Below are 18545 nucleotides of genomic sequence, written 5' to 3' on the forward strand. Positions count from 1 at the left end.
CCAGGAAGCCAAGGAATTATGGAATAAGGCTCAGAAGGAACAAGACAAACGAGGCAGCGAAGGAGCAGGCGAACATATGTCAGATGGCAAGGTCATCGAGCTGAATGGACAGGTAGAGAAGCTGGAAAAGAAGGCGACACCGAAGGATCATAATCCGAGAACAAGAACGAAGCTGACGGACAAAGGAGGTAGTGGCCTCGTGTGATCGAGGACTGTCCCTTCTCTTATCTTCTGACTTCTTCTCAGACTTCCACCCGACTTCTCTTTAGCCTTGTCTTCTGCTTTGGCCTCATCTTTTGAGCCTCTAGTCTAGCGTCTATCAAAGTAGTAACGGGTCGAGACTTCAGTGCATCCTTTAAATGCAATGCTCATTGCGTTGTGCTTTAATTCTATCGTACACTCTGAGTATGTACATCAAAGTCAACCCAAGATAAGCATGAACAGCCGGAAGGGTCTTGTTCATGCATGCAGATAGGAGTCAGTTCTGGTATAATGCAACAAGTGAACGCTCAAAACAAAGACAAAATGCTCTTTCCACATCATATACTGGCTCGGCGGGGAGCCAGGGTCCGTTGCAGCTTCTTCTTCTCCTCAGTCTCCTCGGGCAAAGGGAGGGAGCCTTCGGTTTTCAGCTTCTCCAGAAACTGCTTGCCAAAGGCGTATCCGACCTGGTAGATCTCGTCGAATTTGCCAAACTCCAATGTGCCGTATCCATCTATAGGGGGACGCATGTACAGACAGCCCGGGATGTTCTTGGCGCGTTCCAGGTTGTCAATAGACGAGACATAGGCCAGACGTGCCTGGATTTCGGATAACGTTGGCGGATTGGGGCACGCGGAGAACGGGTTCCAGCGATTAAAGACGGACCAGAATCCGGAGAGCGAGTCTCCGTAGACTTGAGGCGTGTTGTCGTCGATAGAACCCACGTCAACGGCGAAGATCACATCCGCGCCGAGACCCTTCATATGATCGACGGTCAGATTGTCAATGTAGCCGCCATCGAGGAGCATGCTTCCCTCGTCGCAAATCGGCGGGATCAAACCCGCAAGCGACATGGACGCACGCACGTAGCGCCAGACATATCCCGACGAGTGGTACTCGGGGCGCGATTTGCTGATGTTGGTGGTATTGCAGTAGAACTCAAGCCAGAAATCCTCGATCTGGCTATCACCAAAGGTCTTGAAGATTCCCCGGTTGAACTCGTGGCCGGTCGTGTAGGAGACCGTCGGGTAGGTCAGATCCAGCGCGAACCGCCACATGCTTCCCATGCGGCCAGCAAACTTCTTCGCACGGCCATACATGGGAACCACGTCTGCATCGCGAGCATACAATGCACCGATGAACGAACCGATCGATGTGCCGCCGATGATGTCAACAGGGATCCCGGCCTCTTCGAGTGCCTTGATCACACCAACATGCGCAATACCCCTTGCGCCTCCTCCGCCAAGCACCAACCCAACAGCTCTACCACACAGTCGACGCGCCAGACGATGGAAATCGCCTTTGAACGGGGATTGGGCGGAATACAGAGGTGTCTGGCGAATCCTCCGCGACGTGTACTTTTGGATTTCAGCCTGAAGCACCTGGACCCGTTGCTTGAGGGCCGTTCCGAAGCGCTTGGTCTCCGGATGCGTAGGCTCGGCCGTCAGTCGGAAGGCCATTTGAATGTGATGGTGGCCGCCGTTGATCCATACTCGGTTCTTCAACCACCGCCGAGTCAGTCCCGGCGAACAATACCGCTCCGAGTGCAGCAAGACGAGCTCTTTCCGAGCCGTGGTCTTCATGCCAAGCAGGAACCTCTCATACTCGCCGATACTAGGAGATGATTCGGCCAGACCGACCAGAAGAATGCAATCGGCCTGCGTGATGCATGTTTGCGTCCACGGGGAGTTCACGTTCGTGTCCGCGATGTAAAGAACCATGCCATACTTCTCTTCCAGATCGGCAAGGTATTGGGACAACTTGAGCTTGCCCATCTTGCTGAACGCATGGCGCCCTAGGTGATTCAGAATGGCCGCCTGGTTGAGCGATGTCACCCCGTTCATCACTCCAACTTGATGAAGAGCGTGCAAGAGTCGATTGCCGAATTCCACCACGGGAACGCCCGCCGTCACGGGCAGAATGCCCACGGTGCGGAGATTGACGGTCGAGGTTGCGGTTTGCACGCCACCAGCGCTGCTTCGTTCGACTCCTTTTTCGGTCACCGGGCGTTCGACCAGATCCCGCATGCGTTGCGCAATCAGTTTCGAAACTTGGATGGTAATTCCTGGGTGTTCCTGGGCGAGGCTGTTGAAGAGAGATCTGGGGAACTTGGCCAGTTCGGTATCACGGATCGCATGAAGAGTAGCCGGGCGAGTGGACTCGGTCATTACCTCGAGCTCACCCACACTTTCTCCTTGGCCGTATTCGCCAATGACGGCTAATTTGTTCTCCGAGCGTTCAAGAACCGACCGCAACCGTCCATTCAAGACAAGGTAGATTGCGTCGCTCTCGTCGCCTTGGCGGTAGATAACTTGACCTGCGTTTACCTGTACCCATTCGAGAGCGAAATCGATGTGGAGCAGCAGTCGGGGAAGAAGGCTCGTCAGCCTCTTCGCCAGCGTCAGCAGAGCGATCGGATACCGCTCCGCGATACGCTCCAAGGAGGCCCGTGGGAGGAAACCAACGTACACGTCCGTCTTGGCAACGACATCGGTGTATGATCGGTAAGACGCAACGGCTCCAACGTAGCCTTGAATACCGCCGGGCTTGATCAGATACAGGGACTTCCGAGATTGCTTCCTTCGGCGAGAATCGTTGGCACCGGTGCCGCCCGCCCCAATCGAGGTGGCAGTTGTCGTCCGCTTAAGGGTCGGAAAAGGCTCCTTCGAAGTTGCTGGTTTGGACACCCCAACAAGATCTTCCCCTCTCTCGACAATCGGCATGCCTACATCCAGGAATCCATCAATCACGTAGTATAACCCTGGGTGGCGCTCTCCCTGCTCCACCAAAACCGACCCCTTGGGGAAATAGACGATCTCGATGTCGTTACGGAGCTCTTCCCGCAAGTTGGTCACTGGCGATGTCCCCCCTGCACTCGTGACAGACATGGACATCAAAGACTCCGAATCTCCATCTGCTGAGCCTTCGTATGGGTCAATAAAGCCGAAGGCGTTGTTGGTGAAGACCGCTTTCTGACGTCGAGAATCATAGGAGAGAAGCTTGGGAGAAGCATCGCCAGAATGGCTGCTTTTGCGCAAAGCGTCACGAGTACTACCCGTGAGACCAATTCCCTTCATGATGCAATCCAAGATGCACTCGCGGAACAACGCGTCCTCGTCCATGGTGTCTTGTCGGCGGAAAACGTGACGCGCTTGCATGGCAGGAAGCCGGAAATGGGTGTTCTCCTTTTCGGCCAAAGGAGACTGGAGCCTTGCAGGCGGCTGCTCATATCGGGGGCCGAACCTGGACGATTGAATGGTCGATAACAGGTCGCCTGGGCTAACTCCATAGGTGTCGTGATCAGTGGGTGCACTCTCCGGGGTCACCACTGTGGCAGCACGCCTCGGTGTCATCATCTTCGCTTGCAGTGCAGCCTCTTTTCTCAGGAAGCTGCTCGATCGGCGGTGTCTACCCGCGGATGGATTGTGCAGGGCAATTCCCTTTGTGACTTCCTCGGAGCCTAGGCGATCCCGCTCCTTGATGAATTTGTCTTTGAGGCGATCCAGAGCTGCGCCGCGCATGTTGTTGGGCAGATCATACGTGGTGAACTTGGTCATTTGCTTTTCAATACCCAGCACCTCGTTGCTGAGGCCGAGGTAGGAATGCGCCGTGGCAAACGTAACTCTCTGTAGGCGGGTGAGGATGACCTGAACGATGTGGGCGGTTGCCCTCGGATAGACCCTGGTCAGTCGCCGGAAAGCGCTGGCTGGAATGATTGCAATTGTGGTATCTACCATCGCACGGGCAACAATGTCAGGATGGACCGACTCGCGGTGTTTTCTGCCAGAGTGCTTTCGAGGTTCATGTTCATGGTGCTGCTGATGGTGACGGCCATGACTGGAGGGAGGAGTGCGACACTCTCCCAGATGCAGCGGGGGCACGGATGACAGATCTCCGTTGCTGATCGTATGAGAGGCATCGTCATTGTGGTCTTGAAAGCCCAAGGAAGGGCTGTCCATCACTCCCCGAGGACTAGTCGGAATTGAGTTGGGTACACGGGCAGCGCGAAGGGCGATGCTGGAGGAACTGGAATTCGAGCTCTCGGTATCCCATAGTTGAATGTCCTCCGTGAACAGTGAGAGAATTGAGAATAAGGACGACATCGAGGCGCCGTTCTTGACCTCGGTCAGCAATTGGTATCCCTGCTTCCCGTCGATATGGTGTTCCTCGTCCGAGGATTCGGCCCCGAGATGGTGCAGCTCCTCATCTGTGTCCGACTTCCCGTCCCGCATTGATTTGACAAAAATCTGGACCAACCCATCGACGACCAGACAGAATCCCTTTTCTTCCTCCAACATAAGCGTCTCGCCCGCGATCAGCTTCCTGGTTTGCATTGTCCGAGTCAATTCGTGGAAGACAGGCCGTTCCAAGTACCCAAAGACCTTAATGGCGCTGAGGAACTCGTCCAGGTAATTGGCCAGCCCTGGCTTCGAGTCTCCTTCTTGTACATCGGGAAAGAGGTCGACCTGCGGTTCCTTACGCTGGGGCTCGGGAGGTAATCGACTGTACATGTTCAGAAAGCGGTACCGGATGAACCAGCTGATGGTCGAAACCATCGCCAGAACAATTAACAAGCTGTTGGTCCAATCAAGGCAGTGGTCAGCGTATACCCCTCATGAACGAGGCGATGGTTTTGGGGTCAATCTTACAGCGTCGTGAAGTTCATTGTGAACGTCAGGCTCATGGAAAAGAGAGTGAACAGCCATGTGGGCAATGTGATGGTAGAAAAGGTGATGACCCAGTATAGAACGCTTGGAATGACCTGGAAAAAGAAGGAAAAAATCCATCCGATCCACCCCGCCATAGTTGAAGGCACTGGGGGGAAAGGCGGGGGAGGCAGATGGGAGGAGATACTAAAGCTGGCGGTTATGGCGGGAGCAGACGTTGCAAGGGACAGTGCGACGGCAGTTGATGAAGAGGAAGAGGGGGACAGAGCAGGAGAAAATGAATCCAGGCCAGTAGAATCGAGCAATGCCACTCCGTCGGCCATAACTGATTCCTCCTGTCTTTCGGCCAGAGTTGGAGAGAATCCACTAGCAGAATCCAGCCAAGATTCCGAGGCCAGCAATGAAGCCCGACGTCATTCGCACATGAGAGGAAAACACAGAGCTAACGACACTGAGAGAATAATGCTCTATCGAGGATAATCCTCAACCATGCATGTCAAAACGTGCAAGGAGACCGTCTTTTGGCTGGTTCATGGTTCATGGGTCAAGAGATCTGAGGGTTGAAGGAGGAGAGTTAAAAGAAGACACCTCATTGCTCAGGCTTGTGATCGGCCATAGGTGCCTTAGAGAAGTGGCTCATCCACCAATGATCCAGCAACGATTGAGAGGGGAACGTCAGAGTAATTCTGCAGAAAAGAGAGATATCTTGCCCTTGATCTTGCCTCTGTTTTATTGTCGGCTCAAGAGATACTCCATCTACCACAGAGTTTCGTCTATTTCGGCGACGTTTCTACATATATCTGACCGCTGCTCGCCAGAACTTCAGCAGCAGTGGTTTGGCAGCAATAAGATCAACCATCGTCGACCCTCGTCTACTTGGACAGACCTCTGAAGGAGGATACATGTTTATTAGCTCTGGACTAGACACTGTAATAATTGAACAGCAGTAAGGTGCCTGAGTACCCCTGCATTGGGTACAATTACTTCGAATAAAGAACCGTTTGAACGTCAATGGCATCCGTTTGATCATCTTTATCTTTCATGTAATCTGTAATCATATAAGAGTGTTTCTCAAATCTCTATTTCGTAATTGTAGCTGTGGTAATATCCAAGTGGTACGTTGGCTGCTCCTTTTTCTGCCCTTCTTGGCTCAGTCCCGAGATCTGGCCGCCCGATATCCATATCCATTCGCTGAGGGCGTCATCAGTATCCCATCCCTTCATGATCCCTCTCATTGTTCCTCTCAATCTCCTGCTTTTTCTCCTCCTCTTCTTTTCCCATCTTCTTAACTTCTGTCTCTCGTTCGTCAGCTTCCTCGTGGTCCTGGCTCGCGGGCCCTCCACGGTCATGTTTCAGGTACAGTGTCTCCCGTCTGTCATTGTGTTTTGATCGATCATCGGAAATCTTCTCGTCGTGAGCTAACATTGACATCGCATCCAATCTACAGCGCATACGTGAGGCGATCGATTCCCGGATCGCAGAGGAACAGGCCCGCCAGAAATCCTCCCAAGATGTACTCTCCCGCTCCAACTCCGCTCGTCGCCCGACCCGCAATCTGTCCCCGAGTCGACGAGCTACACGCCCCCGACGCAACACCGGGACTCCCGTCCGCACCCCTGATCCCAACGAGTTTGAGCCGGAGTTCGCGATCGGAGACGATGAGGGCTCTAGTCGATCTGCCACCCCCCGGTTGGAGTCTGCAGGTGGATCCGAGACGGCGTCGGGAAAGGACGTTGGGGAGGACAAGCCATCTCCAGATGAGCCGTCGGCTGGAAAGGAGGTGCCTACGACGGAGGGAAACCAGCTGTCGTCGGAGCTGCCTCCGGAGATCAGAGTCAAGTTACGCAGACTGACCAAGTTGGAATCCCGGTATCAAGGTTCGATATACTGCCCGTGGATATGGCTGCGCTGCGGCTGCTGACTGTTTTTTGCTCACAGAACTCCTCAAAGCGTATCGGATGGCCCATGCACGTGTCCTGTCGATCGAACCGTTCGAAGCCGCGCTACGAGAAAACACTCCTCTGACGTCGATTGGCGATCCGAAAGCGCTCACTGAGTATTTGAACCAGATTACGTTGAAAGGGGACATGGTGATTGAGGAGCTCAAAAGAGTCACTACGGAAAGGGACGACTACAAGAAAAAATTGGAGGAAGCGCAGAAGTCGACAAAGGAGGCTTGGGACGAGGTCGCCAATCTCAAGGACACGAGGCAAGGCGCCAAGGACGAGACAACCCCTGCTGCTGAAGATACCACCTCAAAGAAGGAACTGCCAACGAAAGAAGAAAGCGAGGAGTTCTTTTCGTTCGATAATGAACTCCCCCGATTGGAGTCTGAGCTGAAGGAGAAGCAGGAAGAGGTGGAAACTCTCAAGTCGCAGGCTGAGTCGCTCAAGCGCGATCTTGCGGTCGCTCGTGAGTCAACGGAGGGCATGGTGCAGAATCTGGAATCCGCAACTCGCGAGCTTGTGGAATTGAGAGACATTAAAGACAAACAGGATTCGGAGATCAAGGAGCTGAAGACTACCCGGCAGGCTGAGGTCGACGATCTCAAAGCCAAGCTCGCAGCATCCGAGGATGCCGTTGCCAAGGCAGGCGAGGAGGCTGAGAGACTAAAGACTGAATTGAAGCAGAAGACGGAAGAAATCGAGAAGCTCCAGGATCAAGTCGCGCAGTCGAAGGACAAAGACCAGCAACAAGAGTTGCTTGCAAAGTTGGAAGAGGTCACCAAGGAGAAAGATGCTAGCGAGAAGAAATTGAGAGTTCTCCAGGGCCTCGTGGACAACCTGCGGTCTCAGCTCAAAGACACGGAAGTAGTGGTGTCGGATCTCAAGGCTGACATGGGCCACAAAGTCGAAGATCTGGGCAAGCTGCAGAACATCGTTGATTTTCTAAATAGCAACCTGAAAGACAGCGCCGAGTGGCAGCAAACCAGAGATCAAGCCGCGAGCGGACAGGCCCCCGACTTTGACCACTTCCGAAAGAGCCTGGCACCCCCTCAAAAAGAATCGGGGGGCGGCAATGCGGCTACAGAGCCAGAGCCTCCAGCAAATGGCTTGACCGGTGGCGCGGGCGCGGGTAAAAAGAAGAAGAACAAGAAGAAGAAGGGCGGAAAAGGCGGAGAAGATACAGCCAAGGCTACCAGTACCGCCGTACTCGAGGACAAGGAATCGCACACAGCAGAGTCCGATCAAGCAACTTCGAAGTTGGCCGAACTCGAGCAAATGATCCAGTCGCTGACACATCAACTGGAAGAGAAGGAGGCAGCAATCGACCGTCTGAGCTCGAAACTCAAAGGAGAGGAGGACCTCAAAGAAGAGATCGAATCCTTACGTGATGATTTACTTCACCTTGGCCAAGATCATGTCGAAGCGAAGGACAAGATCAAGGAACTAACTGCAGAAAAGAGGGCTCTAGAGGAGACCATCTCCAAGTTGGAGAAAGAATTGACTGATGTGCGGACGAGCCATGCCTCCAAGAGCGCTGACTCGGAGAAGATGCACAGCGATCTGAAGGAGGACTACGAGAACCTCAAAGGGAAACTCACCAACCTCGAGACTGAGCTCTCTGCCGCCCAGCAACTGGCCGCTACCAGGTTCAAGGATTTGACGGATTTGCGGGAGACTTTGCAGAAATTGCAACCAGAATTGAAGAGCCTGCGGGCGGAATCTTCGGAACTGAAATCGGCAAAAGAGGCCCTGGCGGGCAAGACATCTGAATTGAGGACACTGGAGGGAAAACATGAGGAGTTACGTGCCGAAGTCAAGACACTCAAGTCTACGATCTCCGAGCGCGACGCTGAGGTGAAGACCCTCAACCAGAAGATCAGACAGGAGACAGACAGCCGTCTCAAGGCCGAGGAGTCCCTAACCGTTGCTCAATCTGACTTGCGGTACTCGGAGAGCAAGAAGCAGGAAGCCGTTGAAACAAAGGAGAAGATTGCAGCAGACCTATCCAGAGCGCAAGCTGAGCTCAAGAGCGCTCGATCTCAGCTGCGGGAGGTCGAAAACAAGGTTACTCAATTAAACAACGAGCTGGGCGGTCTAAGGGAGGAAATCCAGCTGAAAACCGCACAGCACGCCAGCGCGCAGAGTCTGATGAACAGTATGCGCGACCAGAGTGCTGAGCTAGCCATGCAAATGAAGGAGGCCCGGGAACGCTGTGAGAGCTTGGAGGAAGAACTGGCCGATGCGCATCGCTTGCTGAGCGAGCGGACGCGTGAGGGGGAAACGATGCGGCGCTTGCTCAACGACATCGAGGGCCGGGCTGAGGCCAAGGTTCGCGACTTCAAGGAGCGGATGGAGGCCGCCATTGAGGAACGCGATCGGGCAGAAGACGAGGCCAGTGCTCAGGGTCGGCGCCGGGCCCGAGAGCTCGAGGAGCTCAAAACCAAGGTTCGGGAAGCTGAAAAAGCGCTGAGAACGGCGGAGGAGGATAAGGAAGAACTCGAGCGATCCCAAAAGGACTGGAAGCGCAGACGGGATCAACTCGAGGAACAGTCGGAGCGCTCAGCGCAGGAGCTCAACGACATCCGCCAGGCCATGGCGCGATTACGCGACGCTTTGGACGAAAGCGAGAAGCAAGTCCGTGGTTTGGAGAAAGAAAAGGCCGAGCTACGTCGTTCCGTGGAGGAAACGAACAGCCGCCTTGAGAAGCTTCGCAAGTCCAACCGGATGTTGTCGGACGAAACTCGTGCAGTCCAGAACCCTCAGTCCTCGCGTTCATCAATTGACTCTCCCGTATCGAAGGACCGTAGTCCATCGACGCGGAGGAGCGAAACGCCGACGGGAGCACCGATTGACTACATCTACTTGAAGAATGTGCTCCTGCAATTCTTGGAACAGAAGGACAAGAACTATCAGAAGCAGCTGATCCCGGTCCTGGGGATGCTGCTTCATTTCGATCGGTGAGTACCCTAATTCTTTAGCTTGTGGAGTTGATGCTGACATCTAGAACAGAACGGACGAGCAAAAGTGGATGGCTGCCATAACATCTCGATGATTCGCATGGACCTGAGTTCTAGTCCTTTGAGCGTGTTTGTTTGACATTGAAGAGCATATAGTATTTTCTTCCTCCCTTTATGCATACTCCATAGATGTCATTCGCAGGGCGTGTGGTGCGGTCGATATAGTTCCAGAACCGAGGTGGGGTCACGGTCAGGGATTTTATTCTTCGGTCTTCGGCCATTTAAATAGGGACATCAACTTGACAGTTTCCTACACGTCTATACTTTTGACTCTGTCTCAATTGCAAAGCTGTACAAAGACCATCATACTCGATACTTTCATTTACGAATCCTTATCACAATGTCTGGGGAAGCTACCATCAGACTGGCAACTCCCGAGGGCAAGTTCACCCCGCATTCCCTGCAGTGTTTCTCCGCATACGCTGTACCACGGCCCCTTACTGACCCTGTCCGTGTTCACAGATGTCCCATACATCCTCCAATTCATCCGGGAACTGGCCGACTACGAAAAGGCCCTCCATGAGGTCGAAGCCACCGAAGAATCCCTCCTAGCCACCCTCTCCTTCCCCGATGACACCCCCAAGCGAGGCTCCGTCTACACAGCCCTCGTTATCCCTCCCGCCACAGCAGAGAATCCATCTCCCGTACCCGTGGGCATGGCCCTGTTCTTCTACAACTACTCGACATGGCGTTCGGCTCCGGGGATCTACCTCGAGGATCTCTACGTGCAGCCCAGCGCCCGGGGCAACGGATACGGATTCAAGCTTCTGAAGTACCTGGCTGCCAAGGTACTGGAGGTGAAGGGTCGCCGCCTGGAGTGGAGTGTCCTCAAGTGGAATGAGCCGAGCATCAAGTTTTACAAGCAGGTCGGGGCTCAGGCTATGGAGGAGTGGATGAAGATGATGGTCGAGGGGCCTGCGCTGAATAAGTTGGCCGAGGGACTGTAGGGGTGACGATGAGCTGGTTGCATGTCTTCATTCGACTTGGAAGCTTTGATAGCAGGTGTTATCCTGTCAAAACTGGTGTGCTCTGTATACATGTAGACTGTAGCTTCTTCGATAGTCAAGCGTGATACCCTGGATTTTGTGTTTGAGTCAGTATCATTCACCTTTTGCGTCATCCTTCTTCCGCTTATAATCGGTTCAGGTAAAGAACAGCCACGGACAATCCGAAGATATCCAGCACATTTCGTCTACTGAGATGGATCGATCAAATGGATGGTAACCGCGCTAACCCCTTTCAACAGAACTTAGGGCTAACCCTAGAGCAGCAAGCTTCCCCATGTCGTCATCGGCAGTCAACCTGGTCAGGGCGCAATAATGCGGTGACGGCAATTCCAGCTCGCTCCCTTTTCGCTATTCGACAGACGATATTCTTAATGTCAACATTCCTATGCCATTGTAAATTCTCTAAATTGCTATAGTATGGCTTCCATTCCGGCTCCCAAGGCCGTTCAAGAGAATCACCATGTCGACTACGTCATCCGCTTCAATTATGGGGATATTGGTAGGTCGCTCTGAGGCAGCGAGTGGGCCGCGATCTGATTGTTCTAGATACCTCGCAAGCAATCAAGAGATTTGAGGTGCTTCTTCTCGAGCTCTCCGAGGTAGGCTTGCAGACGGAAGTTCGACAGGGCGACGAGAACTCCCTTTTCATCTTTGTGCGGGCCGCAAGCAAGAAGAAGCTGAAACGCGCGGTCTACCAGTCTCGGTGCGTCTCATGATACCTTTGCAGAGTTGTATGCTAACTTTTGTGATTTCAAAGTGTTCGAGATTGGCTGTATGGCGTCCGGAATACCGAACCCGAACCGGCGAGCTCTGCGGAGCCACAGTCGGAAGCTGAGCGCCTTCGTGTTATCTACCACTTGATTACGGTTCCAAAAGCAGAGGGTGGTGCGGGCATCACCCCTCGCCATGGGGAGTGGAAGAATGTCGATGCGATCTTTCCGCTGCACGACGAGGAGACCAACAGGCAGTGCATGAGGGACTGGAGCAAAAAGACGTTTCTGTCAACTGAGGACCTGGACCAGATCCGCAATACGTTTGGAGAATATGTGAGCTTGTCCTCGAATTATAGGAGCTCTTAACTGACAGGAGCTACAGGTTGGCTTTTATTTTGCGTTCTTGCAGTCGTATTTTCGGTTCTTGATGTTCCCGGCAGCGTTCGGGTTCTCCTGTTGGTTGTTGCTGGGCTCGTTCTCGATCGTCTACACCGTGGTCAATTGCCTCTGGTGCATCATCTTTATCGAGTATTGGAAGCGTCAGGAGGAGGATCTCAGTTGTCGGTGGCAGACCAAGGGCGTTTCCGCGGTTCACGAAAAGAGAGCCGAGTTCAAACCCGAAAAGGAAGTTCGTGATGAAAGCACCGGCGAGGTTCGCGGGGTGTTTCCCGCTACGAAGCGGATGTATCGACAGCTCCTCCAAGTCCCATTCGCATTGCTTGCAGCCGTCGCGTTGGGTGCCATCATTGCCACCTGCTTTGCGATTGAGATTTTCATATCCGAGATCTACAACGGTCCACTCAAGCAGTACCTGGTACGTGTCATCGCAAGCATTTCTCAAGCCTCATAGCTAATGATGCAGGTATTCATTCCTACTATCTTGGTATCTGCGCTTATACCAACAATGAGTGCGGTCCTGCTGACGGTTGCGACCAAATTGAATGATTACGAGAACTACGAGACTCAGGATGCCTACAAGGTGGCATTGACACAAAAAACCTTTGTTGTCAACTTCATCACTTCATACCTCCCTATCATCTTGACGGCTTTTGTCTATGTGCCATTCGCCAGCCGGATCGTGCCTTACCTCGATGTATTCCAACTCACTGTTCGGCCATTCGTGTCCAAAGAGCATGCAACCAAGGCTCGAACCGAATTCACCATTGATCCGGATCGGCTGCGAAAGCAGGTCATCTACTTTACCGTTACTGCCCAGATTGTCGGTTTCGCGCTCGAAACCATCGTTCCGTTTGTCAAGCAACGTGTATTCCGCGAATATAAGGCATACGCCAAGAAACAACATGCAAAGGCAGAGCCAGGGAACGGTGCGGGAGAGAAGAAGCCCGTCTCCCTCGGCGACAACGAAGATGAGGCCAAATTCCTCACTCGCGTGCGCAACGAAGCGGAGTTGGAGGACTATGATGTCACCGACGATCTGCGGGAGATGTGTATCCAGTTCGGCTATCTGGCTCTGTTCTCCCCCGTGTGGCCACTTGTTCCCGTGTCCTTTTTGATCAACAATTGGGTCGAGCTGCGGTCTGATTTCTTCAAGATCTGCGCCGAGTACAGGAGACCCTGGCCCCAGCGTGCGGACACCATTGGACCCTGGCTGGACAGCCTAGGATTCCTCTCCTGGGTGGGAAGCATCACCAGCGCGGCCCTTGTCTATATGTTTAGTAACGGGCATGAGGGCCCCAACGGCGAGCCGACGACAATTCGGTGCTGGGCCTTGTTGCTGACGATCTTCTTCTCCGAGCACCTCTACCTGACCGTGCGCTACGCCGTGCGAAGTGCCCTGGCGAAGCTGGAGCCTCCGAACACCCGTCGTGAACGGGCGGAGCGCTTCATGATGCGGAAGAGATACCTCGACTCCGTGCTCAGTGCGGAGAGCGACGACGATGCCGAGGAGGTCAAGGGTGTCGTATCTTCCGTCCCGCCGTCTCAGATTACTCGCGAGTCCTTGGAGGAAGAGGCTAGACGCCTGTCCAAGCAGGGGACTGATCCAACCGAGCGCTTCTGGATGAGACAGAGAGGGTGGAAGGAGTCGGCCGAGGTTGGGTTGAGCCTCATCACAAAGGCCAAGAGCCGCGAAACCAAGAAGCAGCAGTAGTTGCCCTATTTCCATGGAATCCTCTACTTCAGCAGACTGTATGTGCACGATTTACACGCTGCGTGATTTGGCCGGGTTGAATGCCCCCATCCGTATGCCCTATTTCCATAGAAGCCTCTGCTTTAGCAGACTGTATGTGAGTTCAATGGCAGGGAGGGAGACTAGGCTGATGCTTGGCTTGGGCTATGGCATATAATGGATGATTCTCGGTTGTGGATAATTGATAATAGTGGTAGGGTATGCCCTTTGAATATTAATGATGATACTCCGACTTTTCGCTCATGCCGGTCTGCAATGACGGCACAAGTCCGTCTCTTGAATCCCACACGTCTCACTTTCTAGAGTACTGTGTATCATCTGGTTGACGGCAAGACGATCTACTTATACCTTCAAGCTACCTACATACTCGAATCGAGGACGACAACTGCAGCTAAGAAGATCGAACGAGATTCTGACATTAATGTGCAAGTGCAACAACGCAACTAAAACTTCCCCCGGAACCCACCACGCTCCACGCCGCCCCAAAGCACAAACTTCGGCTCCAGCCCCTTCCCGGCCTTCTCGGCCTGCGCCAGGTCCTCCGACTCCGGCAGAAGGACCACGTTCCCCGGGTAGAGCTTCCCCAGAAGCGCCAGCGCAACGACGGGGTCCTGCACGGGGATCACATGCAGCCCGCCATTCTGCGCCGTCACGAGGCCGTCGCCGTCGCCTCCGGTCTCCAGGAGGACGGAGGCCGCGTCGTGGACGTGGACGTGGACTACGGGGGCCGTGCCGCTGGTCTTACTCCCGTTGGTGGAGGCCGCGGACTCGCTGGCCTTGGATGCCTGGTAGGCGTAGCGATGGCCGCGCGCCACCTGTCCCAGATCGACGGCGACGCACTGGCCGTTCTCGAGCTGGAGTTGCAGGTCCAGCTGCCGGACTGTCTGGGACGACGGGGTTGGGGGAACGACTCCGATGCTGGTGCTCTGCACGGCTAGGGCCGGTGTGCCCCAGCCGTTGGCCAAGGGGTATCCCATTCCTGCGGCCGGAGACTTCTCGGTGCCGGCGGGGATCTCGACGCGAGGCGCGAGATAGTAGTCCTGGATGCGGTAGTCGAAGACGACGTCGGTGGGGGCGTCGTCGACCAGCTTGGCGGGGAGATACTGGAGCAGATGGAACGGAGTCGGACCGCCGGCCAGGAAAGCGGGCAGGACTAGGCCGTGGGCGTACTGGAAGCCGTAGCCGGGGCTAGCCTTTGGGGACGTCAGGCTGGAGCGCGAGAGGAGGCCCGGGGCGAGGAGAGCCTGGGCGTGTTTGATGATGGCCGATTGGGTGACCTCCTTGGTCAGGAGGTGGGTGAGGAACTCCGCCCGGGATGGCTCGAGATGCCGGATGCCTCGCGCGGCGCGGCCGTCGACGGGGATGACCACGTCCTCGTAGTTCTTGAACGGCAGCAGGGCGTCCCGCAGGAGGACCATCTGGTGCATGTACTCGTTGAACAGCTGCATCAGATGCGACTGGCTGCGGCGGCCGAACATCAGGTCGACGTTGGGCGGGATGAGGAGATGGCCCTCGCAGGGGCTGCGCAGGTAGAGGTCGGGATTGAACGGGCCGCCCGTGTGGTTGCGCGCGTACTGGACGAGCGTGCGTCCGATGCGTCTCGCCTGCTCGGCGATCTCCTGGCGGGAGTCATCGAGGTCGGTGTCGGGGAAGTGCAGGGTGGCTTCGCGGGTGTTGGTGTCGAGATTGGCGGCCAGGTTGTCGAGCAGTTGGGCCCGCGCCGGTCTGGCATTCGGTGGATCGGGGCCCAGACGGAAAACGACCGTGTCCAGCAGCGGCGCAAACCCTTCGACCAGTTGGCGGGGCGTGTAGAGACCGGACTTGAGGCCCCAGGCCTCGCGGGGGGTGCCCTTGTCGTGTGCGCCGGCGTCAGGCCGGACGGGGATACTCTGGCCGACCAGGATATGGCCTGCGCCTGCGCCTCCGGCACCGAGCCCGGACAGGCGAAATGCAGTGTCTGCGGTGGCTTTCATGGCTGCAGCTCTGATCATGTCGTTGTCAAAGACCGTCTGAAGGAGGAGGATCCGAAGGATACCAAGACTCAGATGCATGGTGCCATGCTGCGTAGTTATACCAAGGAAGGGGAAGAAGGGGAACGGAGGAAAGCAAAACCAGGGAAGTCACTGTCCTGATGCGGAGCTGACAAATTACATATCTGATTGATCTTCTTGTGCTGCGTATCTCCGTTGGCTTTGCTTGCAGAGTCCAGGTGTGGATTGCGGCCGCCGGAGTTTGTGGACGTTGAGGAGAAGGACATCGACTGCTGGAATAGAAGAAAGCAACCAGGAACAGCTGCTGTCAGTTGCAGAACTGACCAATTGCGTATGGTCCTCACGCCGGAGTTCATGGTCGTCAAACGACCACCAACTCCGGCGCCGCAAAACCAGCCCAGAACAGATTCCGCCGTCCAGACATTGTTCGAATCATACAATGCAATACACTTCGAGCACATGAAGCATGAATCGGACTGCGGACTGAAGGTGCGGGTTCTACGGCAGCTGATGTGGTGAGTGGACTTTGTGGGACAGATGGTAAAAGCTATATCTGGCCTCAGTCGTCATGAACTCATTCGAAATCATCAGGATTTCCTGAATAAACCGACCTCACTTACCCTGCCATACGACATCAATCGCAATCGCCCACCATGGTCAACCACGACACCGTCGACCTGCCCGTCATCGACTTCACAGCCCTCAGCGAAAAGGATGCATCGGGCCACCGCACGCCCCTCTCCCTCGACGAGCGCCGTCGACTCTTCACGGCCCTCCGCGACACCGGCTTTGCATACCTGAAGCACCCCGGGGTAAACCAGGCCACCGTGGACGAGCTCTTCGCGCACTCCCGGCGTTTCTTCGCCAAGCCGCTGGACGAGAAGATGCAGATCCTCGGCCAGCTCGACAAGGGCCGCGGCCCCAGCCAGGGCTACTCCAACCCGCTGAAGCTGGCGCACAACCCGCAGACCTCGGACCTGAAGGAGTTCTTTGGCATGTATCGCGACGACGACACCGCGAAGCCCAACCAGTGGCTGCCGGACGCCGACTCGCAGGCCATGCGCGCGGATCTGGTCCGCTTCTTCGACTCGTGCCACGCGGTCGTCCTCGAGCTGCTGGGCGCCCTCGCCGAGGAGGTCGGGCTCGCCGCCGAGACGCTGCACCCGTTCATCAGCGAGAAGAACCATTTCATCGCCTGTCTGCATTACCCGGCCACGGAGCCCGAGTCGTTCCGCACGCGGGTCCGCGCCGCGGCCCACACGGACTATGGATGTCTGACGCTGTTGTTCAACGACTCGGGCGAGGGCCTGCAGGTGCTGCGCAATGGCCAGTACGAGTATGTCCCGCGCAAGGAGGACTGTGCGGTCCTGAACGGTGAGTGCCATCTTTCCCAACCGCAGCGTATGCAGAGACTGATTGACTAGTCGGCGATCTGCTCTCCCGCTTCTTCAACGGGGTTCTCCCATCCACCGTGCACCGGGTCGTGGAGCCCCCGGCCACGCGGAACGGCGCGTCCACCGACCAGGTCCCGGACCGCTACTCGATTGCCTTCTTCGGGCACTTCAATCTGGATCTGCTGGTGAAGCCGCTGGATGCGCTGGTGTCGGCGGCGAACCCGGCCCGCTTCGAGCCCGTGGTGGCGGGCGAGCATGTCAAGGCGCGCGTGAAGCAGTTGCATGTTGCCGGCCACAGTCTGAGGGAGAACGAGAAGACCTCTGCGAGCCGGGCGGCTGTGACGCAGCCGGCTGTTGCGAGTGCGTCTTGAGCATTGGCCAACTGGGTAAGTATCGTTGTCGGGATTCGATTGGATCAGGGGAAATGTATGATACTGGCAACATTGCATTTCTCAATTTGATTGCTCGTTTGCTCATCGGAGGACTCTACTAGAGGCGTATCCAGCTAGTAAAATAAAGAAATAGCGTAGGAAACAACTCGATGAATACATTCATGAACGTCATTAACATATAACCGCATAATCCAAGCGTTACAGTACATCTCCCATGTTTGACCGTCTGGATGCCAGCCATGACCAAACCCAGATTGCGTCTGTAATCACGAAAACTGCTCCAGCGCACAGAGAATGATGAACGAGCGAAGTTCATTGGAGTCGGCAAACCCCGCATTCGTCGCGAAGTTCGCCCGGAGATAGTCCTTGGCGAACTTGGAGAAAAGCACCTTGAGCGAGGGCTGCTGATGGGTATTCGGGAGCTGCTCGCCGACGGGGATGTGCGGACCACCAGCACCAGCACCAGCAGCAGCAGCAAAGGTAGAAAAAGGGTCGGTGGTGCCCGGGGAGCCCGCGGGAGACGTGGGCGTGGCCATCTGCGAGGCCTTGCGCCACTCGTCTTCGGTGCGGGCGCTCCACAGCGCCTGGTTGCAGGGCAGCGGCATCTTCATGATGAGCTCGTCGTTGAGGGGCTCGTAGTAGGGCGACTGGCGGCCGGACTCGAAATCGCGGTTGCTGAAGAAGTTGACGATGTTGGCGAGGAAGATGGTGCGGCGCGCGGTCTCGGTGACGGCCCATTTGACCCAGGAGCCGTGGGCGTCGGGGGCGGGCAGGAGGGCGGCATCGTGCGACTCGAGGTAGGACCGCGAGAAACACTGGGTCATTTTGGAGAGGAAGGGCGACTTGAGCCCCTTGGTGCGACGCTTCCGTTTCCAACTCTCGGACTCGTCGACGGGCGCCACGCCCATCTCGAGGATCTCGTAGAGGAGCATGGCATGCAGGGCGTCCCACTGTTCCATGCAGTGGTAGGTGGGCTGGGGGGGAGGGGGGGGGGGAGGGGTACGCACGCCGCGGTGTGATGGAAGGGGATGCTTAAGTTTGACTCGACAAGGCTCTGTCTTTTCGCGT

At 55.5% G+C, this 18545-nt stretch overlaps 5 protein-coding genes across 5 annotated transcripts; 2 read left to right on the top strand and 3 right to left on the bottom strand.

The window, feature by feature from the left end:
- Window positions 1–539: 539 nt before the first annotated feature.
- nte1 (lysophospholipase) lies at window positions 540–4757 on the bottom strand (the record flags this gene model as incomplete). Its single annotated transcript, XM_026761320.1, has 1 exon — window positions 540–4757. The coding sequence occupies one exon, from the start codon at window positions 4755–4757 to the stop codon at window positions 540–542; it is 4218 nt and encodes a 1405-aa protein (XP_026614708.1).
- Window positions 4758–6215: 1458 nt separating this feature from the next.
- CDV56_107899 (putative vesicle-mediated transport protein (Imh1)) lies at window positions 6216–13661 on the top strand (the record flags this gene model as incomplete). The annotated part of the gene is made up of 9 exons (XM_026761518.1): window positions 6216–6224; window positions 6316–6745; window positions 6807–9771; window positions 10238–10774; window positions 11255–11337; window positions 11385–11541; window positions 11596–11884; window positions 11934–12365; window positions 12414–13661. The coding sequence occupies 9 exons, from the start codon at window positions 6216–6218 to the stop codon at window positions 13659–13661; spliced, it is 6150 nt and encodes a 2049-aa protein (XP_026614709.1).
- A 482-nt stretch (window positions 13662–14143) lies between these two features.
- Window positions 14144–15751, bottom strand: CDV56_108164 (uncharacterized protein; the record flags this gene model as incomplete). The annotated part of the gene is made up of 1 exon (XM_026761783.1): window positions 14144–15751. One exon carries the CDS (start codon window positions 15749–15751, stop codon window positions 14144–14146), a length of 1608 nt encoding a protein of 535 aa, XP_026614710.1.
- Window positions 15752–16344: 593 nt separating this feature from the next.
- On the top strand, window positions 16345–17456 carry CDV56_108223 (isopenicillin N synthase family dioxygenase; the record flags this gene model as incomplete). Its single annotated transcript, XM_026761842.1, has 2 exons — window positions 16345–17065; window positions 17116–17456. The coding sequence occupies 2 exons, from the start codon at window positions 16345–16347 to the stop codon at window positions 17454–17456; spliced, it is 1062 nt and encodes a 353-aa protein (XP_026614711.1).
- A 287-nt stretch (window positions 17457–17743) lies between these two features.
- Window positions 17744–18436, bottom strand: CDV56_108258 (uncharacterized protein; the record flags this gene model as incomplete). Its single annotated transcript, XM_026761877.1, has 1 exon — window positions 17744–18436. One exon carries the CDS (start codon window positions 18434–18436, stop codon window positions 17744–17746), a length of 693 nt encoding a protein of 230 aa, XP_026614712.1.
- Between the last annotated feature and the right edge of the window lie 109 nt (window positions 18437–18545).

Source organism: Aspergillus thermomutatus (genome assembly GCF_002237265.1).
Source record: "Aspergillus thermomutatus strain HMR AF 39 chromosome Unknown NODE_87, whole genome shotgun sequence".
Lineage (NCBI taxonomy): Eukaryota > Fungi > Ascomycota > Eurotiomycetes > Eurotiales > Aspergillaceae > Aspergillus > Aspergillus thermomutatus.